The sequence below is a fragment of the Patagioenas fasciata genome, chromosome 1, assembly GCF_037038585.1.
Source record: "Patagioenas fasciata isolate bPatFas1 chromosome 1, bPatFas1.hap1, whole genome shotgun sequence".
NCBI classification, from domain to species: Eukaryota; Metazoa; Chordata; class Aves; order Columbiformes; family Columbidae; genus Patagioenas; species Patagioenas fasciata.
In genome coordinates, this window is record NC_092520.1 from 29,701,407 (window position 1) to 29,718,774 (window position 17,368).

Below are 17,368 nucleotides of genomic sequence, written 5' to 3' on the forward strand. Positions count from 1 at the left end.
TCCAGGCCGCAGGGGTTCGGAGAGGGAGCGGGACCGGGACCGGGGCGCTGCTCTGGCCGGTACCCGCCAGGGACACCAAACCCTGTTGCTGGCCCCGCCGCCGCTGGGCGTTCCCCGCCTGCCCGGCACCGCCTCTCGCCGCTGAGGGCACCGCAGGCCACGGCGCGGCCCGGCCGCCCCCCGAGTGCCTCTCTAGCCCGCGTCTTCCCCGGGGCCCCGGGGGGGCCGCGCCGCCTCCCTCGGCCGCCTATATAGGGGCAGGGGCGGCGAGGCCGCTTGGGTGGGTGCTGTGGTGAGTGGTGGTGCCGGGCGGCTTTGCCCTTTTCGTGGGCGGGCGGAGCGGGCCGGTCGTGTCGAGCGCGGAGCAGAGGAGTCCCCGGGCGAGAGCCCGGCTGCTCCGCGGCCTGTGGGGCCTGGCGGGCAGGCCCGGGGTGCAGCGCTGCGCCGCCCCCCGGCAAGCGCCCGGCTGCGTGTGGCCGCCCGGAACAAGCGTCGGGCTGGGGTCGGTGCGGGTTCGGCGGCCACCCCGCCAAAGGCAGCGTGCATGTTTCGGGAGCGGGGGTCACCGGGACCGCAGCCCGAGCCTTCCTCTCCTGAGGGGAACTGCCCTTGGGCTGTACCCGGCGCGGAACCCGCGGTCAGGCCGCTGAACACGTGTGGCAGCCGGGAGCCCTGAGCCCCGTGTTCCGCCCTGTGCCGACCTTGGGCAGCAGTCACAGCCCGCCCGGCCTCTTGCGAGAAGCCTTTGGGTTTTATCTGTTTGGTGTTCGGAGAACACATCAGCAGAGAGCGATCTCTGGGACCGCGGGTGGTGGGAGGGCTCTGCGGGACCCCTAGCGCTAAATAATGCCTCTGTGTTTGCAGGTTTAAGACTTGGTGTCGCTTTGGAAGCAACAGAGCTGTTGCTGTGCTGTAGTTACAAGCAGTTTTTACTCTGCTAGTGTTACAACAAATAGGAAAAATAATAGGAGGGAAGGTATGTACGTATATAATGCCGGTGTAGTTTTGACTAAGTCTTCTGAAAGTGGTGATGTGCGCTTATGGATCAGGAAGCTAAACTTCCTTGGCTATTAGAATGTTGATATTTTTATAGGCATCTCTTTTTCCTTCTGCTGTCCAGCTTTCTGTGGGTGATTTGGCACGTGCTCCCTTTGGGCACTGGCACAAGTCGATAAGCACTCAGCATGATGCAAGCAGTGTACATTGTGTTGCTTTCTAGTAATTCCCTTCATTCAGAGGCTGTCTTGCTGATCTATTTTTTTTTCCTCTAAATGAGAAGCAAAACTATGAAGCACTGTGAACACTATTGAGTCACACAGGAGAATAAAGCCTGACTTGGTCTTCGAGCCTCTGTTTTGAAATAACACCTAACATACTACACTGCCAGTAGTGAAACAGTTTGAATCCGTAACCACAATTTGGAAATAGGATGTATTAGTGCCATTTATTACAAGAGTAGTGATTTTTTTTTTTTTTTTTTTTTAACCCATTACATTCAGATCCAAGCAATGCATCTTAAACAGGTTGCACACATGAAGTTACTTAGTGTCAGTATTTGGCCTACTGGTATTTTTTTAAGCTTTAAGAACAATAAATCTGTTTAGAGACAGGTTTTCTTAAAGCCTTGCTTGAATGCAAGTGTCTGTGCTTGTAAGAGAAAAATTGTTAAAAGGATAGGGTGTGTTGGTTTTTTTTTTTTTGTTTGGTTGTTTTTTTAATCTTTCAATGTAGCCTACTGGAAATTATGTTTCCCATTTGTGTTATTCCAAAATATATATTGGGAGACAATAGGCCTCAAAAGAAACAGTAGGTAGAAGAGTGAAAAATGTTCTGTTTTACTGTAATACTGTCCTTGAAGACAGGCTTAGAAGTCAACGAGGGGCTGATTCATATGTGTATTTGTGTGGGGTTTTTTTAAGACAGATGCAAATTTTTTGAAAGCACTGCCAACCAAGTGTCTAGCTCACTGTTGTGGTTCTGAAACAGTGGGAGCCATTGGCTCTGTGATTTTTCTCCAGATGAGTAAGCTTGTTTAAACTGCTTACCCAGTGAAGGTACCTTGCTGCAAACTTGAAAACTGAATTCATATGAATGTTTTATTTGAAAGTGTCAGCTTTGTGTTTTTGCTTTCCAGCTGCCTTCCTGAGGGATGAGATGTAATTCGTATTTATAATATGCCGATGTGTGGGGGACTTGTGCTGGGAACATGACAGCCAGATGCAATTCTGGGTGTTCATATTTGTTCCTTTTCGACTCATATCTTCTGAGAACCATGTAGAAATAACTAACGTGCCTGTATCATCATTAATACAATTTTCTTAGCTGCTGTCACCATGAAGAGAGTAATTCTCTATTTTGCTTTATAGCTGGGGAGCTGAGACAAAGGAGGAAATATTCCTTTCAGCTGGCGTAGTCACCTGCTGCAGACTGTGCCTCTGTAATCAACAGAAAGGTAACGCTCAACATAGCTCCCTGGAGCTACTCTCTGCTTTAATTTGAGAGATCCAGGGAGACTAGAAGCTGGAAAGCCCAACTAATCCAAAGCCAGGCAGTGATACTCCAGCAGACTTGCCTAATGTGACAAAACTAGCTGGTCAAAATACAAATATACTACATCTCAGTCCTGGGGACAAGCATTTCCTTTCTCTAAATGGTTTAGAGCAAGCTAAATGGAAGAGTGGAAGTGAAAGCATTTGTGTATTGCTTTTTTCTGTCAGGATTATTGTTGTAAATCGTATATGCTTAATCTTTCTTTTCCATCAGGAGACAAAGACTCAACACCTCCAGGAAATAGAAGACTTTACTCTGAAGTAACTGATAAACAAGTGTGAAGCATGAGGATCAACTCTGCTCTTCAGGCTGCTATTGACCTCACAGCAGGAGCTGCAGGTAATGCTGGAGAGAATTGGATTGCACAAAACCTCTGAGGGACAGTTTTAATACCTTTGCGAAGTGTAAAAGCAATTTCTCATTGCTATAAAAAGCCTCGCCTCTGCATTTTAAGGATATGGAGGTGAAGCAGCTGACCTCAGCCAATGTTGTAATTGTACTGCTAGTGCCTCACCCCTGGTGAAACCTCTCCCAAAAAACAAAGATGTAGTCCTTATTTCAGACTAATAATTTTCCAGGAGGAGGTTTAAGTTTTGCTGTTAGTTCTCACACTTACGTGAGTTTTAAGAATCAGTAGAGTTTTGGAATTAACTGTGTGTGTGGCTGAGGTGCTGCTTTTGTCACAGGAGCCCTCTCTAATTGAAATGGGCAAGAGCCTATTTGAAGGGTTATTGGCTCAGACAACATGCTGGTGTAAATCTTTAAAACATGGAAAACTCAGTAGTAGGTCTGATGATCATGAATGCACTTCACTAACTTCTGTTTCAGTCTAACTTGTGCTATAAAGCTCTGCTGGACCAGTTATGACTGTCACAAGCATGAAAACAGTTGCATTGTCTCTTTGACATTACCATGAATCAATTTCTAACTCTCTGAGGGAAAAACAGTCTTTTTGACATTTCTAAGCTTCATCTGTGGGTAAAACAAGCTGTTGCAGGAATATTGGAGCAGCATTTGTGTTAAGGGCAGGCTTAGCCACAGAGGTACTAGTTTCTGATGGAAGCTTACATAATGTCTGGAACAGATGACAAACATAGGGATAGAATAGTTAATTTGTCAATGTTCATACAGAAACGGTGGAATGAAAGATTTGTTGTACTATTGTAATCAGTTAAAACAATTTAATGGGTTTTTTTGCCCATACAATAGCTGTTGCAATCAGTCCATTTATGACTGTGTTAATGCTTGGATATGACAGTATAAACGGTGTTAAGTGTATTTGAGGTAGTTATTGGAGGTCGTTTGTCAGAGCGGAGTTAACCTTACAGCAGGGAGAAAGCAAGAGGTGACAGATAATGTGGGTCTTGTGTGGCACCTTCAGAAAGCATTTGGTCTGCCACCACATTTTGCTTAATATCTGTGCAGTTCTTTCCAGTTCTGTGGGTGTTCCCAGGTGTTTAAATGGGAAGTGCGATTGCTTTCCTTCCCAGGAATGCTGCTGTTAATGCCCAGGGCAGTCGCACACCCTGGTTTACGAAGCTGACTTTCCAAGTTGAAGCCTGGCATCTCATCTTGGCTACTGCAGGAGCTGGAAATGAGCATCAGCTTACAAAGGCATTGTCTGGTGATACTGTTCCATGCCTTCATTCAGGCTAACAGGGTGTGCACTTGAGGTTTGCCTGGTTTTTGGCAGTAGAGCTTAAAGGATCGTAGAACTAATAATGCTGTTTTCTTTGGCATAGCTCTTCCTTCAAATAAGATGGAGGAATTCAGGGCTTTCTTAACATGACTTCGGTAATCCTAAATCATTATTCTTGCTCTTTTTCTTTTTTACTTCTGTTGTAATAGGTAGTTTTACTGTTCCTCTAGAATTTATTTTCTGTGTTCTTTCCACATACTTCATTGGTATTGCCTGTATTCATTGGTAGTGCCTGTTTCTGTGTTATATACACCTCTGTACCCTTTAGAAAGAGTATTTAACTAGGCAAACAGCGAGTTTCTCCAGCAACCGTGTAACCTGGTTTTACCTTTCCCTCCAGATACAGTCTTTACTAGCTGATAAGTAGGGGGCAAGTTAATTCTGAACAAGAATAAATAAGTAATTTAACTGCCTGCAGGTCTTAGTCCTTTGCCTAGGTTCTGAGCAACCTCTAATCACTTCTTTAAGTGGGACTCTTTCCCTCATTGTTGTCATGTTAGTATTAAGACCACGTTTGTCTAAATGTTCAAGCAGGGTTGACTCTTCTTTTTCTTGTTTGTTTTGCTGTTGTTGTTTTAGACTCTTTTCTGCTGGCTGGCTGGAAGAATTTTTTTTTTTTTTTTAATATTTTAGATATCAGCTGTGACTCTTGGTGTTTACCTTGAGGCTTAGAAAGTGTATTGCTGTAGTTTACTTGGCTTCTTGTGCCACCTCCAATGCCAGGGCAAGGAGAGCCCATTCTCTTTTAGGAATAGCTACTCACAGTTGACTCCAAATTTTTCAGCTTTGCGTTCCCAAGACCATTCCTGTTTTTTTCTGGGCTTCTTCCAACAGCCATTATTTTACTACATGTGGATCTTTTAGGTCTACCTTTACACAGGAACCTTGCATTTGTCCTGACTTGCCTGCAAGTAGCATTGGCTGAGCGTTTCCAGCTCTGCTTTTCATCTGAGGCTTACATGGGCGTTACTGGTCTGAGCCAGCTACTTCTCTCCTTGATTATTGCCTCTTGAGCAAGAAGCTCTTCATGCAAGGAAGCGTGATTTGCTCTGAAGCTTTTAATGATCCATCTGGTTGAGAATGAAGTTTTATGGAAGCTAAGATCCTGAGTACCTCCTAAAGGCATGAAGTACCTCTTTGCAGAGGAGCAACAACGTTACACAAATGTGTTTGCAAAGACTAAAACAGATTGAAAATAACCCTGATTAAACAAACATGCTTACTCTTCTTCTTCCCACTTAGAAAAAAAAAATATTAAAAACAAATTTGTGAATCCAGTTTCTTTACATTATCTGCATTTGCAGATAACTATTTCAGTTTCATAGCTGAAAAAAACATTTTGTTAGCTTGCCCTCTTTATATGCATGTGAACTGTATTGTGGTTAAAGATCAGTTTCTGGTTTGGGATGGTTCTTCTCTCTTGCTAAAAAGGCAAAACCAAAGTCTATATAAGGTATACCTATCATATGCTTCCTGTTAGGTATTGGCTTCTAATAGATTGCTGTCCATGTACACTGTTATTTCTTACTGGAAAAATGTAACATTAACTCTTTCTGCAGACCACTGAATTGTGCTAGATCTTGTAGAAGAACACTGCACTGTGGGCTACGGGGTTATTGATGACATTGATGGAAATATCTCACAAGGTCTCAGGGTATCAGCCTTGCAGTTCCATTTGGAAAACGATAACACGTTGAGAAACTTTGCCCTTTTGCCTTTTTTCAGCTTATGCTGGACGCTTCTTCCAGTATGTGGGAATAAATGTCAATAAGAATCATCTGGAGTTTCGATTAAAGAGCTTGATTCTTTAGTGATCAATTTATAATGCATCATCAGTTTTAGCACTCTCTCAGCAGTCTTCCTCTTATCCTGGGGGAATCTTTGTCTTGCTTGATTACAAATCTTTCTGGTTTTTGTTATTGTTGGAACATAAAATCAGAGGGCTTCTGAACCACTGCACTAATGAGCAAGGGAAAATGTTGCTGAGCTCATTAACACAAGTGACTTGATTGCAGAACAATACATTTAATTCAGCACCTGTCTGTGTAAGTAAGTGAACTGATTCATTTAGATGCTTTTAGTAAGGTAAAGAAATATTTAATGAGAATCAAGCTGTTACTGCTCTTGTGCATTATTTTTTTTTGTTAAGGTAACTAAATTTACCACTGACAATTGATGCCAGTCTGCTAAAATCAGTGCGGTTGTCTTTTCCTGTGGATAATTCATTAATCTTTGCTTTCTGTGTGATTTTCCCAATACTGCTATTTGTGTATAGGCATTGCAGTCGTGAATAACCTTCAGCCACCCTCTTAACTTCCACTGCTTGCTTAGGTGGGACAGCATGTGTGCTGGCCGGCCAGCCCTTGGACACCGTAAAGGTGAAGATGCAGACCTTCCCTGACATGTACAAAGGAATCGTCGACTGTTCTGTGAAAATCTATAAGCAAGTGGGGTTTCGAGGCTTCTACAAGGGAACAACACCAGCGCTCGTAGCCAGCATTGCGGAGAACTCTGTTCTGTTCATGTGCTATGGATTTTGCCAGCAACTTGTGAGAAGAATTGTTGGAGTAGACAGGAAAACAAGGCTCAGGTTAGTAACAGAAATGTTTCGTATTTTAAAATAAATAAAAAGTAATGTAACTGTTACTTGCAAGTACTGTGGTGTCAGGGTGCAACTGATGTCCCAGGCCCCACTCTGCCAGTATGCAGTGTAGTAACTTTTGGAATATAGACCTTTGTGCTAGGATATGGTGTTTTAACTACAACAGAGCAATGTACTTGTCACTGCAGCTATCTGGTTTAGATAATTACGACTTAATTGGATTATTTATAACCTGGAACATCTTACCAAAGGGAATGAGCATTGCAACACCTGAGAGTCAGTATTTGCTTAATCTCTAGGTTGTTCTGATTTTTGCTGGGGAGGTGATGGTTCCTCTTACTGGTAGGCATACTGAGGGGAAAGGACACTTTTCTAATATTGTCTTTCTTTTAAAATCTATTTATTTAAGATTGAAAATCGTGAGTGTGATGGTGGTTAGACCAAGGGTATGTTTTTGTGCACTGTTTTATCTACAGTACTGGCAATAAGTGGTTGCATAAGGAATGAGAAAGAGAGGAAGTGTTTTAATATTTACTCAGAGTCCTCTGCCAGGCTGGGTGGGTTGTTCAGAGAATTTCTTGAATCTGGTGTGATCCAGTCAGTGACTTTGTATGTCCATTGAAGCACTTGTCCAGTCTCTCTTTACATTCCTGTTAAGTTCCTTGCATCTGCGGTACACTTGGCAAGGAGTTCTGCAGGTGATAATCATTAATTCTGTAACTGGAAGAGACGATTGGTCCTTAGACACTGTGTCTGTGCCACTTGCATTTTGTAGACCTCTATCCATTACTCCATGCCCCTTTTCCCCACATGAACCCTGTCCTAGGTGGAAGGATCCCTGCCCTGCTAGGCAGTGAGGCCTCAGGAGCTGTTCCTTTAACTGTTCTTGTTGCCTAGTTCTTGTAATTCTAACGCTTCAGGGTGCGAGCTTATGAGCCCAGAGTGGTGCAGAATAAGGGTGTCAGTAAGTCAGGGACTTATGCACTGGCATAATGATCATAATCTCTTTCTAGCTAGGATGGCTTTTCTTCAGATGCATCACTTTGGAGCTGTCAGTGGTCCATCAGTCTCAGTGTGCCTTACTGTTACATGTTTCTCAAGGTATGTCTTCTTTGCAGCACTGAGAGTAGCTGCACCTTCTCCATCCTTCTGCTGCCCCACAGTGTGTAAAAGACTTCTCCTGCTGTCCTAACTCCATTAATTCAAAGAGTAATGCGAAGTGAACCACATTCAGCCTCTTTTTTTTTTAATAGCTTCGTTCTGCCTCTTTCATTTCTGTCTCCAAATGGAAGTAGCTGAGGAGACCCTGAGTCTGCATTTGAGATCTGACATGACAAGGGCAGCTACCTAAGTGCAAGACAAGTATCTAAAAGTGGTATTATGTGAGGTGTTCTCCTGTCACATTTCAAAATGTGCTGTGTCTTAAGACTGAGGCCTGCTATGAAGCAATATAAAATGATTAAGAAACTTATATAATTGCTCTCTACTTGCAATTTCTTTCACTGTTTTCTGGCAGTTGAGACCTCTCAGCTGAGACAGAACTGTTTTCACTTTTTTTATTGCTTTCTTGGATCAGGGATTTTCTGCCTGCTCAGCATACACACCTGTTAAGTTTTTTGTATCCTCTGAAATGTAGGCGGTAGGTCTACCAACAGCATGCTTGGCTTCTTAACCCTCTTTTGTGATCCTTCTTGGAGGTAGATCACAGACTTGCAGAGGTCTTAGCATCATCTCTTCAAGTGACTGAGACAATGTGTTTAGGGTATATATAGGGGAAGTAGCACAGGAAGATTTCCAACCATATATGTAGGTGTACTACTCCACATCTTTGGACCAGGATACAGAATAGAAGTGTAATGTTAATGTGTAGCAATAGCAAGTGCCTCTGACATCTTGCCCTTCTTTCCTTGGTCAGGTACTGGTACTTTTCAGATCCAGGATGGCTGGTTGCATTGATTGCTGATTGGAGAGCAAAGAGTGTGACTGCATGGCTGTGCTAGGAAAAAGCACTAAAGGGTTTAAGTTCAGCTGAAAGATTTCTCCCTTGGTGCTGCTCTCTCAGTCCTTCATCTGGATCATTGTGGGGGCATCTTATGAGGTGCATGTATCTAAGCAATTGCTTGTCACTTTTTCATTATTTTATAGCATTTGAGATTTCTTAAAACCAGCTATAATAGTTTGGGTTTGCTTGAAGTTACCTTTCCAGCAATGCTTTTAAATGGCTTGGAAATAAATTTGCCTAGCCTGCCTGGATCTAGGGATACCTTGGTCAGTTTGAAGCCTTGCAAAACAGTTACAAGGACAGTTAAAAACCAACACTTTTTCTAGTTAAAGGAATACATACTACTGATGAGAGAGAAATGCTAACTTCCATTTATCTTTTAACATCCATTTAGTCCAATCAAACTGATTTCATTCCATGCTAAAGTCTAAACTGAGACAACCAAATGGAAACAAAAGTGCTAAATTCCATTTGTCTTTAAATGCCCGTTTAGTCCAAGCAAACTGATTTTATTCCATGCCAAAGTCTAAACTGAGAGAACTATTATCCTTGTTCACCTCAGTTTGACTTTCTCAGTACGTGACTAGACATCTTCAGCAGGTTATTTTATTTGAAAAACAAGATAAATGCCTTTTATAGAAGTAGCAGTGGTGTAAGAGTAGAAGATTCTTGCTCCTGTGCTGTGTGATCAACACTTTCCCACCTGGAACAAATACTGAATTAGGCATTTTGATTTGAGAGGGAACTTGAACAGGATTCAAGGCTTATCACTTCTGCACTGAGGTTCACTATATTAAAGACCAAAGCCTAAACAGTGTGTGTAATTGAATTTTTGTATGTAGAACTAAACATCAACTGGCAAAAGTAGAAGAGATCTGAATTGTGGCTAAATCTAGTCCTTTATGTACATGTGTCAGAATTCTTTTCAAGTCTGGTAGCATCTGTGGTTTTTCTCCCCTGAAGGAGAACGGATCCTGTGCACCCTTCAGTGCATAGTTTTAAGGCATCTCTTCCACATTTTTTTTATCCTAATGTGTAGCCTTATTGCTTTGCTCTAGCTCATTGCTGAATGACTACAGCCACATACTGTATTTTTAACTCTGCCTTGCTCTGTCTTGAGCTCTATTGGGTTGCATCTCAGATCTCTGTGAAGCCAAGCTTTGTGTGCTGCAAGAGGGCTGTGCAACCAATGTTGCCATTTATTTACTGCATATTATTCAGTTGCTGCTCTGCAGCCAACTACTGAGTTCTTCCACTTTGAGAGTTCTTGTCAGTGCCATATCTGAATGTCAAAAGTTTTGCTTCATGTCACAACTTAAATTCTGTGATGCTTCCATAAGAGAAAAAGTTGTAGCTTTAATCTGCGATATAGGTGTATAAAACTGCTGGGCACAGGGCGAACACCTCCCTTGTATGGAGAGAATTTCTGTGCAGCAGTGAAATCGGTCTCTGCTGTGCTGACTCCCTGGGTTCTGAAAGGAGAGAAGCTCCACTTAGTCCTGTCCAACACACAGTGTCTGTAGGAGCCTGTTTAAAGTGTATCATAAAGCAGCATAATCCTGGAATACCAGTGTTTAGAGCCCTGGCAGTTTAGCAGCCAGATTTTGCGATGTGTGTAATACCACCACAAAGTAAGTCCCAGTTCTGGAATACAGCGCTGTCCTGTTCAGTGCTGTGGTTTACGTTTGTCTGCGCTCTCAGACTCACTTGGTTGCATTCATGGCAGTGCATCCATAGAAAGATCATAGTGGTCCATTGTGCCTTGGTTTCAGATTTCTAGCATCTTCTACTGAAAACCAGTATTAGTACTTGTAAGGTGAACTTGAGAACATTGGCCATCTGTATGATGTGATTATTACTCTTATTCTCTTTGAGGAAGTAACTAGTACTCAAAAGTTGTCCAGTAAAACAAATTTACAGAAATTTTTATAAAAGCAAAGAAAAGGAAGATTTGATAGTGTCTATTCTGCTGCAATCACTAAAGTATAGCAAAGAAAGGTAAAGGTTGTGATATATCTTCTCAGGTGTGAGAAGGATGTATTTGAGTTGTATATGAAGATGATTGACCAAGGTTCTTCATCTCCCTAGTTCAAGCAACTGCCCTTTTTCTTTGAGATTCTTTCCCTCAAAGCTCTCTGTCAGTTTTTCTTGATATTTGGAGTACATGTTGAGGAAGCTGGTGCAGTGGCTCCACTGCACTGAAGGCGAGTCCCCAAATACCTTCTGCAGTTTCTCTTTTGCAGTGATCTGCAGAACGCTGCCGCAGGTTCTTTTGCCTCTGGCTTTGCTGCCCTTGTCCTGTGCCCAACGGAGCTGGTGAAGTGCCGGCTGCAGGCCATGCATGAAATGCAGTTGTCAGGAAAGATAGTCCAGGGACAGAAGTAAGTATGCACCTTGCCCAGTATCCCTGAAACCCTTTTATGTGTGTTTATTGCTTTTACAATAATTCTTTGTTGGCTCAGAGTCACACTTGTAGTGCACTGTTAACCAGAGATGAGTTGCGACTGGGAGGGTTGCAGCCTGGAGATTATAGAATCACAGAATAATTTTTTGTCATAGGGACATGGTTTACTGCTACTGTTAGGTTATGGTTGGATTTGAGCTTGAGGGTCTCTTCCAACCAAAATTATTCTATTATTTGATTATTTTTGTTGGAAAAGACGTGTAAGATCATCAAGTCCAACCATTAACCTAGCACTGCCAAATCCATCTCTAAACCATGTCCCTAAGAACCTCATCTACACATCTTTTAAATACCACCAGAGATAGTGAATCCAGCACTTCCCTGGGCAGCCTGTTCCAATGCCTGACAACCCGTTCCGGGAATAAGTTGTTCCTAATATTCAATCTAAACCTCCGTGGTGCAACTTGAGGCCATTTCCTCTCATCCTATCACTTGCTACTTGGAAGAAGAGACCAACACCCTCCATGCTACAACCTCCTTTCAGGTAGTTGCAGACAGCGATCAGATCTCCCTCCCCTCAGCCTCTTTTTCTCCAGGCTAAACAGCCCCAGTTCCCTCAGCCGCTCCTCATCAGACTTGTGCTCCAGACCCCTCACCAACCTTGTTGCCCTTCTGAACTTGCTTGAGACACCAGTAAAGCCAGGTGCCAGTGAGGGGCTCCTGGTGGGATATTTTTCTAACTCTTACTTGAGTCCTCTTGACTACACAATGGATCTAACCCTTAATTATAGCTGCAGTTGTTTATTGTTCTGTAACCTCCTTACTATCAAGCATCACTAACTGGATCAACCTCTCTATCAGTACAGTTTGGTCAGTAGTGAGGGGTGTTATTCAAAGGGATGGTCCCCTTGGATTTTACCGTGGTCTGCCAAGCACTTTGTTGCGGGAAGTCCCGGGCTATTTCTTCTTCTTTGGAGGATATGAACTGAGCCGGACGTTTTTTGCCGCTGGGAGACCAAAGGAAGAATTAGGTATGGTTCTCCTTTTTCCATGTGGATTCTAGCATGCTGTCATGGGGGACATAAAGAAGGGAGATATGCTAATAATGCACAGCAGCTGTAAAATACATTTAAAATGAAGGAAACTGCACATAGATAATATGGAGTTCAATAACTCATTACTATATATACACAAAATACAGAAGTAACCACTTTCCAATGGACCAGGATGTATTGTAGATGGAGAATACAGTGAGCAAACAGTAATATTATGGAACTACTTAAAAATCTGGCTCTAGAGTGTAATGTGGATCTGAATAATTTAATTTCAGTGGCTGTTTAGAGCCATTTTTCTGTCTTTAGCTGTATTCTCTTGAAATGTATGTTCAAGTGTATGCTGAGATGTGTGCTGACCATTAGCTGTCATTACAATGGTAGTAAGAGAACGCTGGGATTGAAAATTAGACATGAAAAAAATGAGGGGGTACCAGAATAAAGATTGCTTGTCTCCTGTTGAAGGACTGCACAGTCGTACTTTGTCTTTCTGGCAGTTAGAATTTCAGCTGCATGCATTCTTGTCTTTGTTGCAAAATGTTTATGAACATCTGTGTAACACAAAATGAGGTTGCATCATGAAAAATGACTCATCACAAAGTAACTTCACTGTATCAAATAAATCTCTGAGGGATTGGTGACACTATGTGGTGTTACTCTAAACCATTTCACAGTTAGCACTGGAAAGTGATTACAAGTGTGAAAGGACTGCAGTTAATTTAGTTAATACTGTCAAAACAGTTCAGGGTTACACTTTTTAGCATGACCAATAATCTAAGAGACACTCCTTATAACCTTTGATCTTCTGGTTAGACTTGCAACTTACCAGTGGCTTAAAATTAACTTAGAGGTTTGTGGGGGAGCAAAAACTGCTCTTTTGTCATAAGCAGGTTCCTCTCTGTTCTCTTTGACTCTGTAGATGAAATGATGTAATATTTTGATATTTTTGTTGCTGCATATTTTGTGGCTTTTGTAAAAGCTTATTTCTTAACTTTAGGTCCCATTCCTTTGCTACTAAGTGGAGGTTTTGGAGGCAGCTGTCTGTGGATTGCTGTGTATCCTGTGGACTGTGTCAAATCTAGAATTCAGGTTCTTTCCATGGCTGGAAAACAGACAGGCTTTATGGGAACATTTGCAGATATTGTGAAAACTGAAGGTGAGTACACAGAAATCTAGTCCACTGATAATGTGTTGGAGACAGCCAATAATGCTTTCTAAAAAATGAAAATATAGATGCTTCATCTAGTTTGGGAAGCTTGGAATATAGAAATTGAGACCTCTGCATCTGCCATGCCTCTTGGTGCAGGAGACAATTAACTCAAAGCTAACAAAAGCTCAGTATGCGTTACAAGCAGATAAAGGAAGGAGCTCCATTACTCATGACCAAACCTATACATGAAAATTTAAAGAATGAGTGAAGTTCAGTACAGAATTTTTCTTTACCTCTAGAAGTTAATATGTGGCTGGCTGAGGGCTGTTTGATAAATCAGTTCTGTTGAGCCTGGCAACTTAGGGCATCTACCTCTGTGGCTTATCTCTGGAAAAGGCTGGCACCAGGCACTTCAGAAGATGGTGTGAGAAGGTACATGGCAGCAGATGCCAATCATGGCCCTGTTACTAGGGCAGATACTCAGCAGGAGTCTTGACTTGGGGCACAGCTGCCATGACCTGTATCCTCAGGTGACCCAAGTAGCCTTCTGAGGACTCTGTCAAGCTTCTAAATGGCTAAACTCATGTTACAACTCATTATATTTCTTCTATATCAACACCCATGACCCTGTGGTTTGCTGCTACACCAGTGAGTTCAGCTCTGTGTGTGTGTGTACCCCTCTGAGCAGAAGCAGCACTTCAGCATCCTTCAAAGGCAAAAGCACAGGGGTTGACACAGATATGCATTTTAATAAATTGCTAACTGGCTCTGATTTCATTTCCAGGTGTACTTGCCTTGTATTCTGGACTAAAGCCAACTATGATCCGAGCATTCCTGGCTAATGCAGCACTGTTCCTTGCCTATGAGTACAGCCGGAAACTTATGATGCAACAAGTAGATACTTCTGATAACTTCTAACATATGGAGAACAAAAGCTCATTTAATGATCATTTAAATAAATGATCAAAAACCTATAGATCACATCATGGTCTGAGCAGGGTAAAATAATTTACCTGATTTTAGGAACTCTACTTTAGGATTTGTAATCTTTTAAATTCAGGTGATTTTGTAGAGATGTGTACATGCTGCTTGAATTGGATCAGCAGAACTCTTTCCATCTTGCAGATTCTGAAGTAGGTACATTTTATATCATAAATGTATTTTCCTGACCTGCAGTGGTGCTAAAGAGTTATATTGACCTGTGGGTTTAATGTAACATCCAGCAGTAGGCTGTGATTTGTTTAAAGCAAAGCACTCTTTTAAAATCTGTGCTGCGGTGGTTAATGTTCCCAGTTGTTGCTGGCAAGTGTCTGACTCAATTACCAGTCCTGTCTGATGTTGCTGAATGTGACTGACTTACACATACCCCTCAGCTAGACCCCTGTCCTTTTCCAGCACCCTTCTGCTCTGTGACTTTCCAAGGTCATGGCAATTGGTGTCCTATGAGTACTCTGTCCCCATGACTGGGCTTACAAAAGTAGGAAGGGTTCACCCTCTACCTTGTACAACTTAGAGCTGGTATTTGCCTGTGTTTGAGATAAAAAAAAATGTATAAATACTGGATCTAAAGTGTCCATGCAGCATTTGTAACAAGTGGGTGGCAGCATTTTACTCTAAATCCTTCCAAGAAGTGCTGGAATAGAGTAAGCACCACTGAATTAAACACTTAATGTAAGGCAGACTGCTGGAAATAGCTGCTGGCTCAGAGCACAGAACTATAACTGTGCAGGCTCCTGTTTGGGTTACCTTGACATGAACAAGTCCATGTCTTTGAAGGACAGGAAGCTGAAAAGGAGCAGAAAGCCAGAACTGAGTTCTTAAGGACAACTGACACCCCCTGGTATGTGTGGTGTCATATGCACTTACTTGGGCTGGAGTCCTGCTGCTTGCTGTGTCTCTTCAGCTGAGTGGAAAAAGCTCATATGACTGGATAGTTCATACCACCTTCAGCCATGGAGGGCATGCCTGCTTGGTCATGTCACTTCATTAATCACATGGTCAGTATTATCCAAAATGATGCAATAACACCTACTTCTAGATGCTACTTTTATTCTTGAAATAGGATGTTCTTTACACAAGTATGCTCTGCCTTCTAAGAAGCAGTTACTGCCTATCCTGGGAGAAGGCAAATCAGGGCAAATCCCGGACTCAGGCCTGGAGCTGTACAGTGGGATGTTGTGTGCCATGACAACCTGTGCTTGACAAAGACACAGACAAGCTGTCCTTGAAGGTTAGAGTTCTTTTACCCACCAAGATCAGAACTGTATAACCATTAGCAACTTGTCACAGCAAGAACACATTTCACATGTTACAGCTTCCACTTCAGACCCCCAAGAAATGGGAAAAAGCCTTAAGTGTAAATAAAAGCATCTCAATGTCTGCTGCCTCTTGCAGTGCAGCTCCACTGCACTGTTACAGCCTTTTAGGTGAAAGGTGGTTGCTACAGTTCCACAAACTCTTCTTGCCTCCCTCAGGCTTCATATACAGCAGGAACTGTTCACCTCCCTTTCATGCACCCATGAGAACAAGCAGCTATGCAGTGCCTGGTGCAGCAATTTACCTCAACTGACTGGTACACTAGGGGTAGTAATACTGCACATAGTACTTTAAAACAAATTTATGCCAAATGTTTAAATAATCTGGGTACAAGGGTGAGGCTCAAAGAGGTATTAGACTTCCCCTTCTTTTCAAAGATGTCTACCCAAGATACATAGTATATTTGTATATGTTTCCAGTAGTTATGACAAGGTGAGGACTGACTCCACAGCAGTGGAATACTAAAAATCTATTTCTTAGATTTGTCTTGGCTTTCATTTTTTAAAGCTGATGATTGCAGCTTTTAGTACAAAAGTTGAAGCTTCAAGAGAAGCAGGATATTTAAACTGAACCTATAGCAAGAAGCTGGTGGCCAAAACAGACATGCATTTTGAGAGTTTACCTTTTGAAGTTTATGTAAAGCTGTAATTTTGCCATTCACAGCTGCTGAAGCTGTATACATGTATCAGTTGTTCAGCTCTAAACTTTAGGTTGATATAGGAATTCACTGGAATAAAGTTTGATTTGGTTAACTGAGTGCCTGGCTACTGTTTATGAAACAACCCTTAGCAAGCTTGTCTAGCAGAAGAGCAAAGAGAGGTTAAAGTCAGTATCACCACCCCCTCCAGAAATAAAAGAAAAGGCTTTTAGTAATCATTGAATGTATAAAGGCCTTAAAACTGAAGGGAAAGTGCCAGCTCTAGGAGGATGCTGTGAAACAACTGCACGTTTTACATAATCTACTATGGAAAATAAAACCCATGTTTCAGGCCTTGGTCTGGTGCTTTGTTAGTATCAAATTCAGTTCTAATATTAGAGTTCAACTCAAGTTCCAAGTTTCTAGATTGTTGATTACCATGATACCCACTACAAGGGTAAGTGTCCTGCCAGAAGAATGCCAGGAGCCCAGCACAGGCCCCCTAAATTCCACATGCAATGGATGAGTGTCTGCTACCCTGAAGCCAGAGGTGGCCCATGCTGGAGGACAGTTAGGAACCAGTGGTTACCATCTTCTGCACACTGGCGCTGAGATCTCCAAGATGCAGTATCTCCCTGATACAGCTATTTTTGTTACTTGTTCCTGCTTACACAGTAGTTTTTACTTAACTGTGTGCTTCAGCTAAGAAAAAATCTGACTTGCTGTTACAGCCTCTGCTGCTACTACACAAAGAGATTGGCTTACTTCATAAGCAGGAAGAAGGTTTGCCTTATTTGCCCTGCAAGCAATAAGAAAGGGCATCCTAGGACAGCAATATCCAATTGCCAGAGCTAAGCCAAAAGGAACTTAGTCATCAGCCTCTCCTGGCTGCAATAAAACAGCATCCTGTCCCAGCTCTGAGTACATCTGGTGCTGACAGAGAAGCCTTATCTGCC

General features: G+C 42.5%; 1 protein-coding gene across 4 annotated transcripts; it reads left to right on the forward strand.

Annotated features, from left to right (window-relative positions):
- The first annotated feature begins 160 nt into the window (after positions 1–160).
- On the forward strand, positions 161–16,527 carry SLC25A15 (solute carrier family 25 member 15). 4 transcript variants are annotated; one of them, XM_071805205.1, is made up of 9 exons: positions 161–292; positions 865–976; positions 2,367–2,452; positions 2,764–2,889; positions 6,525–6,839; positions 11,097–11,234; positions 12,119–12,288; positions 13,307–13,465; positions 14,244–16,527. In XM_071805205.1, exons 5-9 carry the CDS (start codon positions 6,634–6,636, stop codon positions 14,375–14,377), a joined length of 807 nt encoding a protein of 268 aa, XP_071661306.1. In that variant the 5' UTR covers positions 161–292; positions 865–976; positions 2,367–2,452; positions 2,764–2,889; positions 6,525–6,633; the 3' UTR covers positions 14,378–16,527. The 4 variants fall into 4 exon arrangements, with proteins under 4 accessions (XP_071661306.1, XP_065718770.2, XP_071661302.1 ...); XM_065862698.2 differs by having other exon boundaries at positions 6,581–6,839; XM_071805196.1 differs by having other exon boundaries at positions 194–280; positions 6,581–6,839.
- The last annotated feature ends 841 nt before the right edge of the window (positions 16,528–17,368 follow it).

Excerpts from the sequence above, each read along its gene's own strand:
- SLC25A15 (XM_065862698.2), top strand. The coding sequence starts at position 2,835 with ATGAGGATCAACTCTGCTCTTCAGGCTGCTATTGACCTCACAGCAGGA. Across the intron at positions 2,890-6,580 it reads CCTCACAGCAGGAGCTGCAG|GTGGGACAGCATGTGTGCTG; the intron begins GTAATGCTGGAG and ends CTGCTTGCTTAG. Across the intron at positions 11,235-12,118 it reads AAGATAGTCCAGGGACAGAA|TACAGTTTGGTCAGTAGTGA; the intron begins GTAAGTATGCAC and ends CCTCTCTATCAG.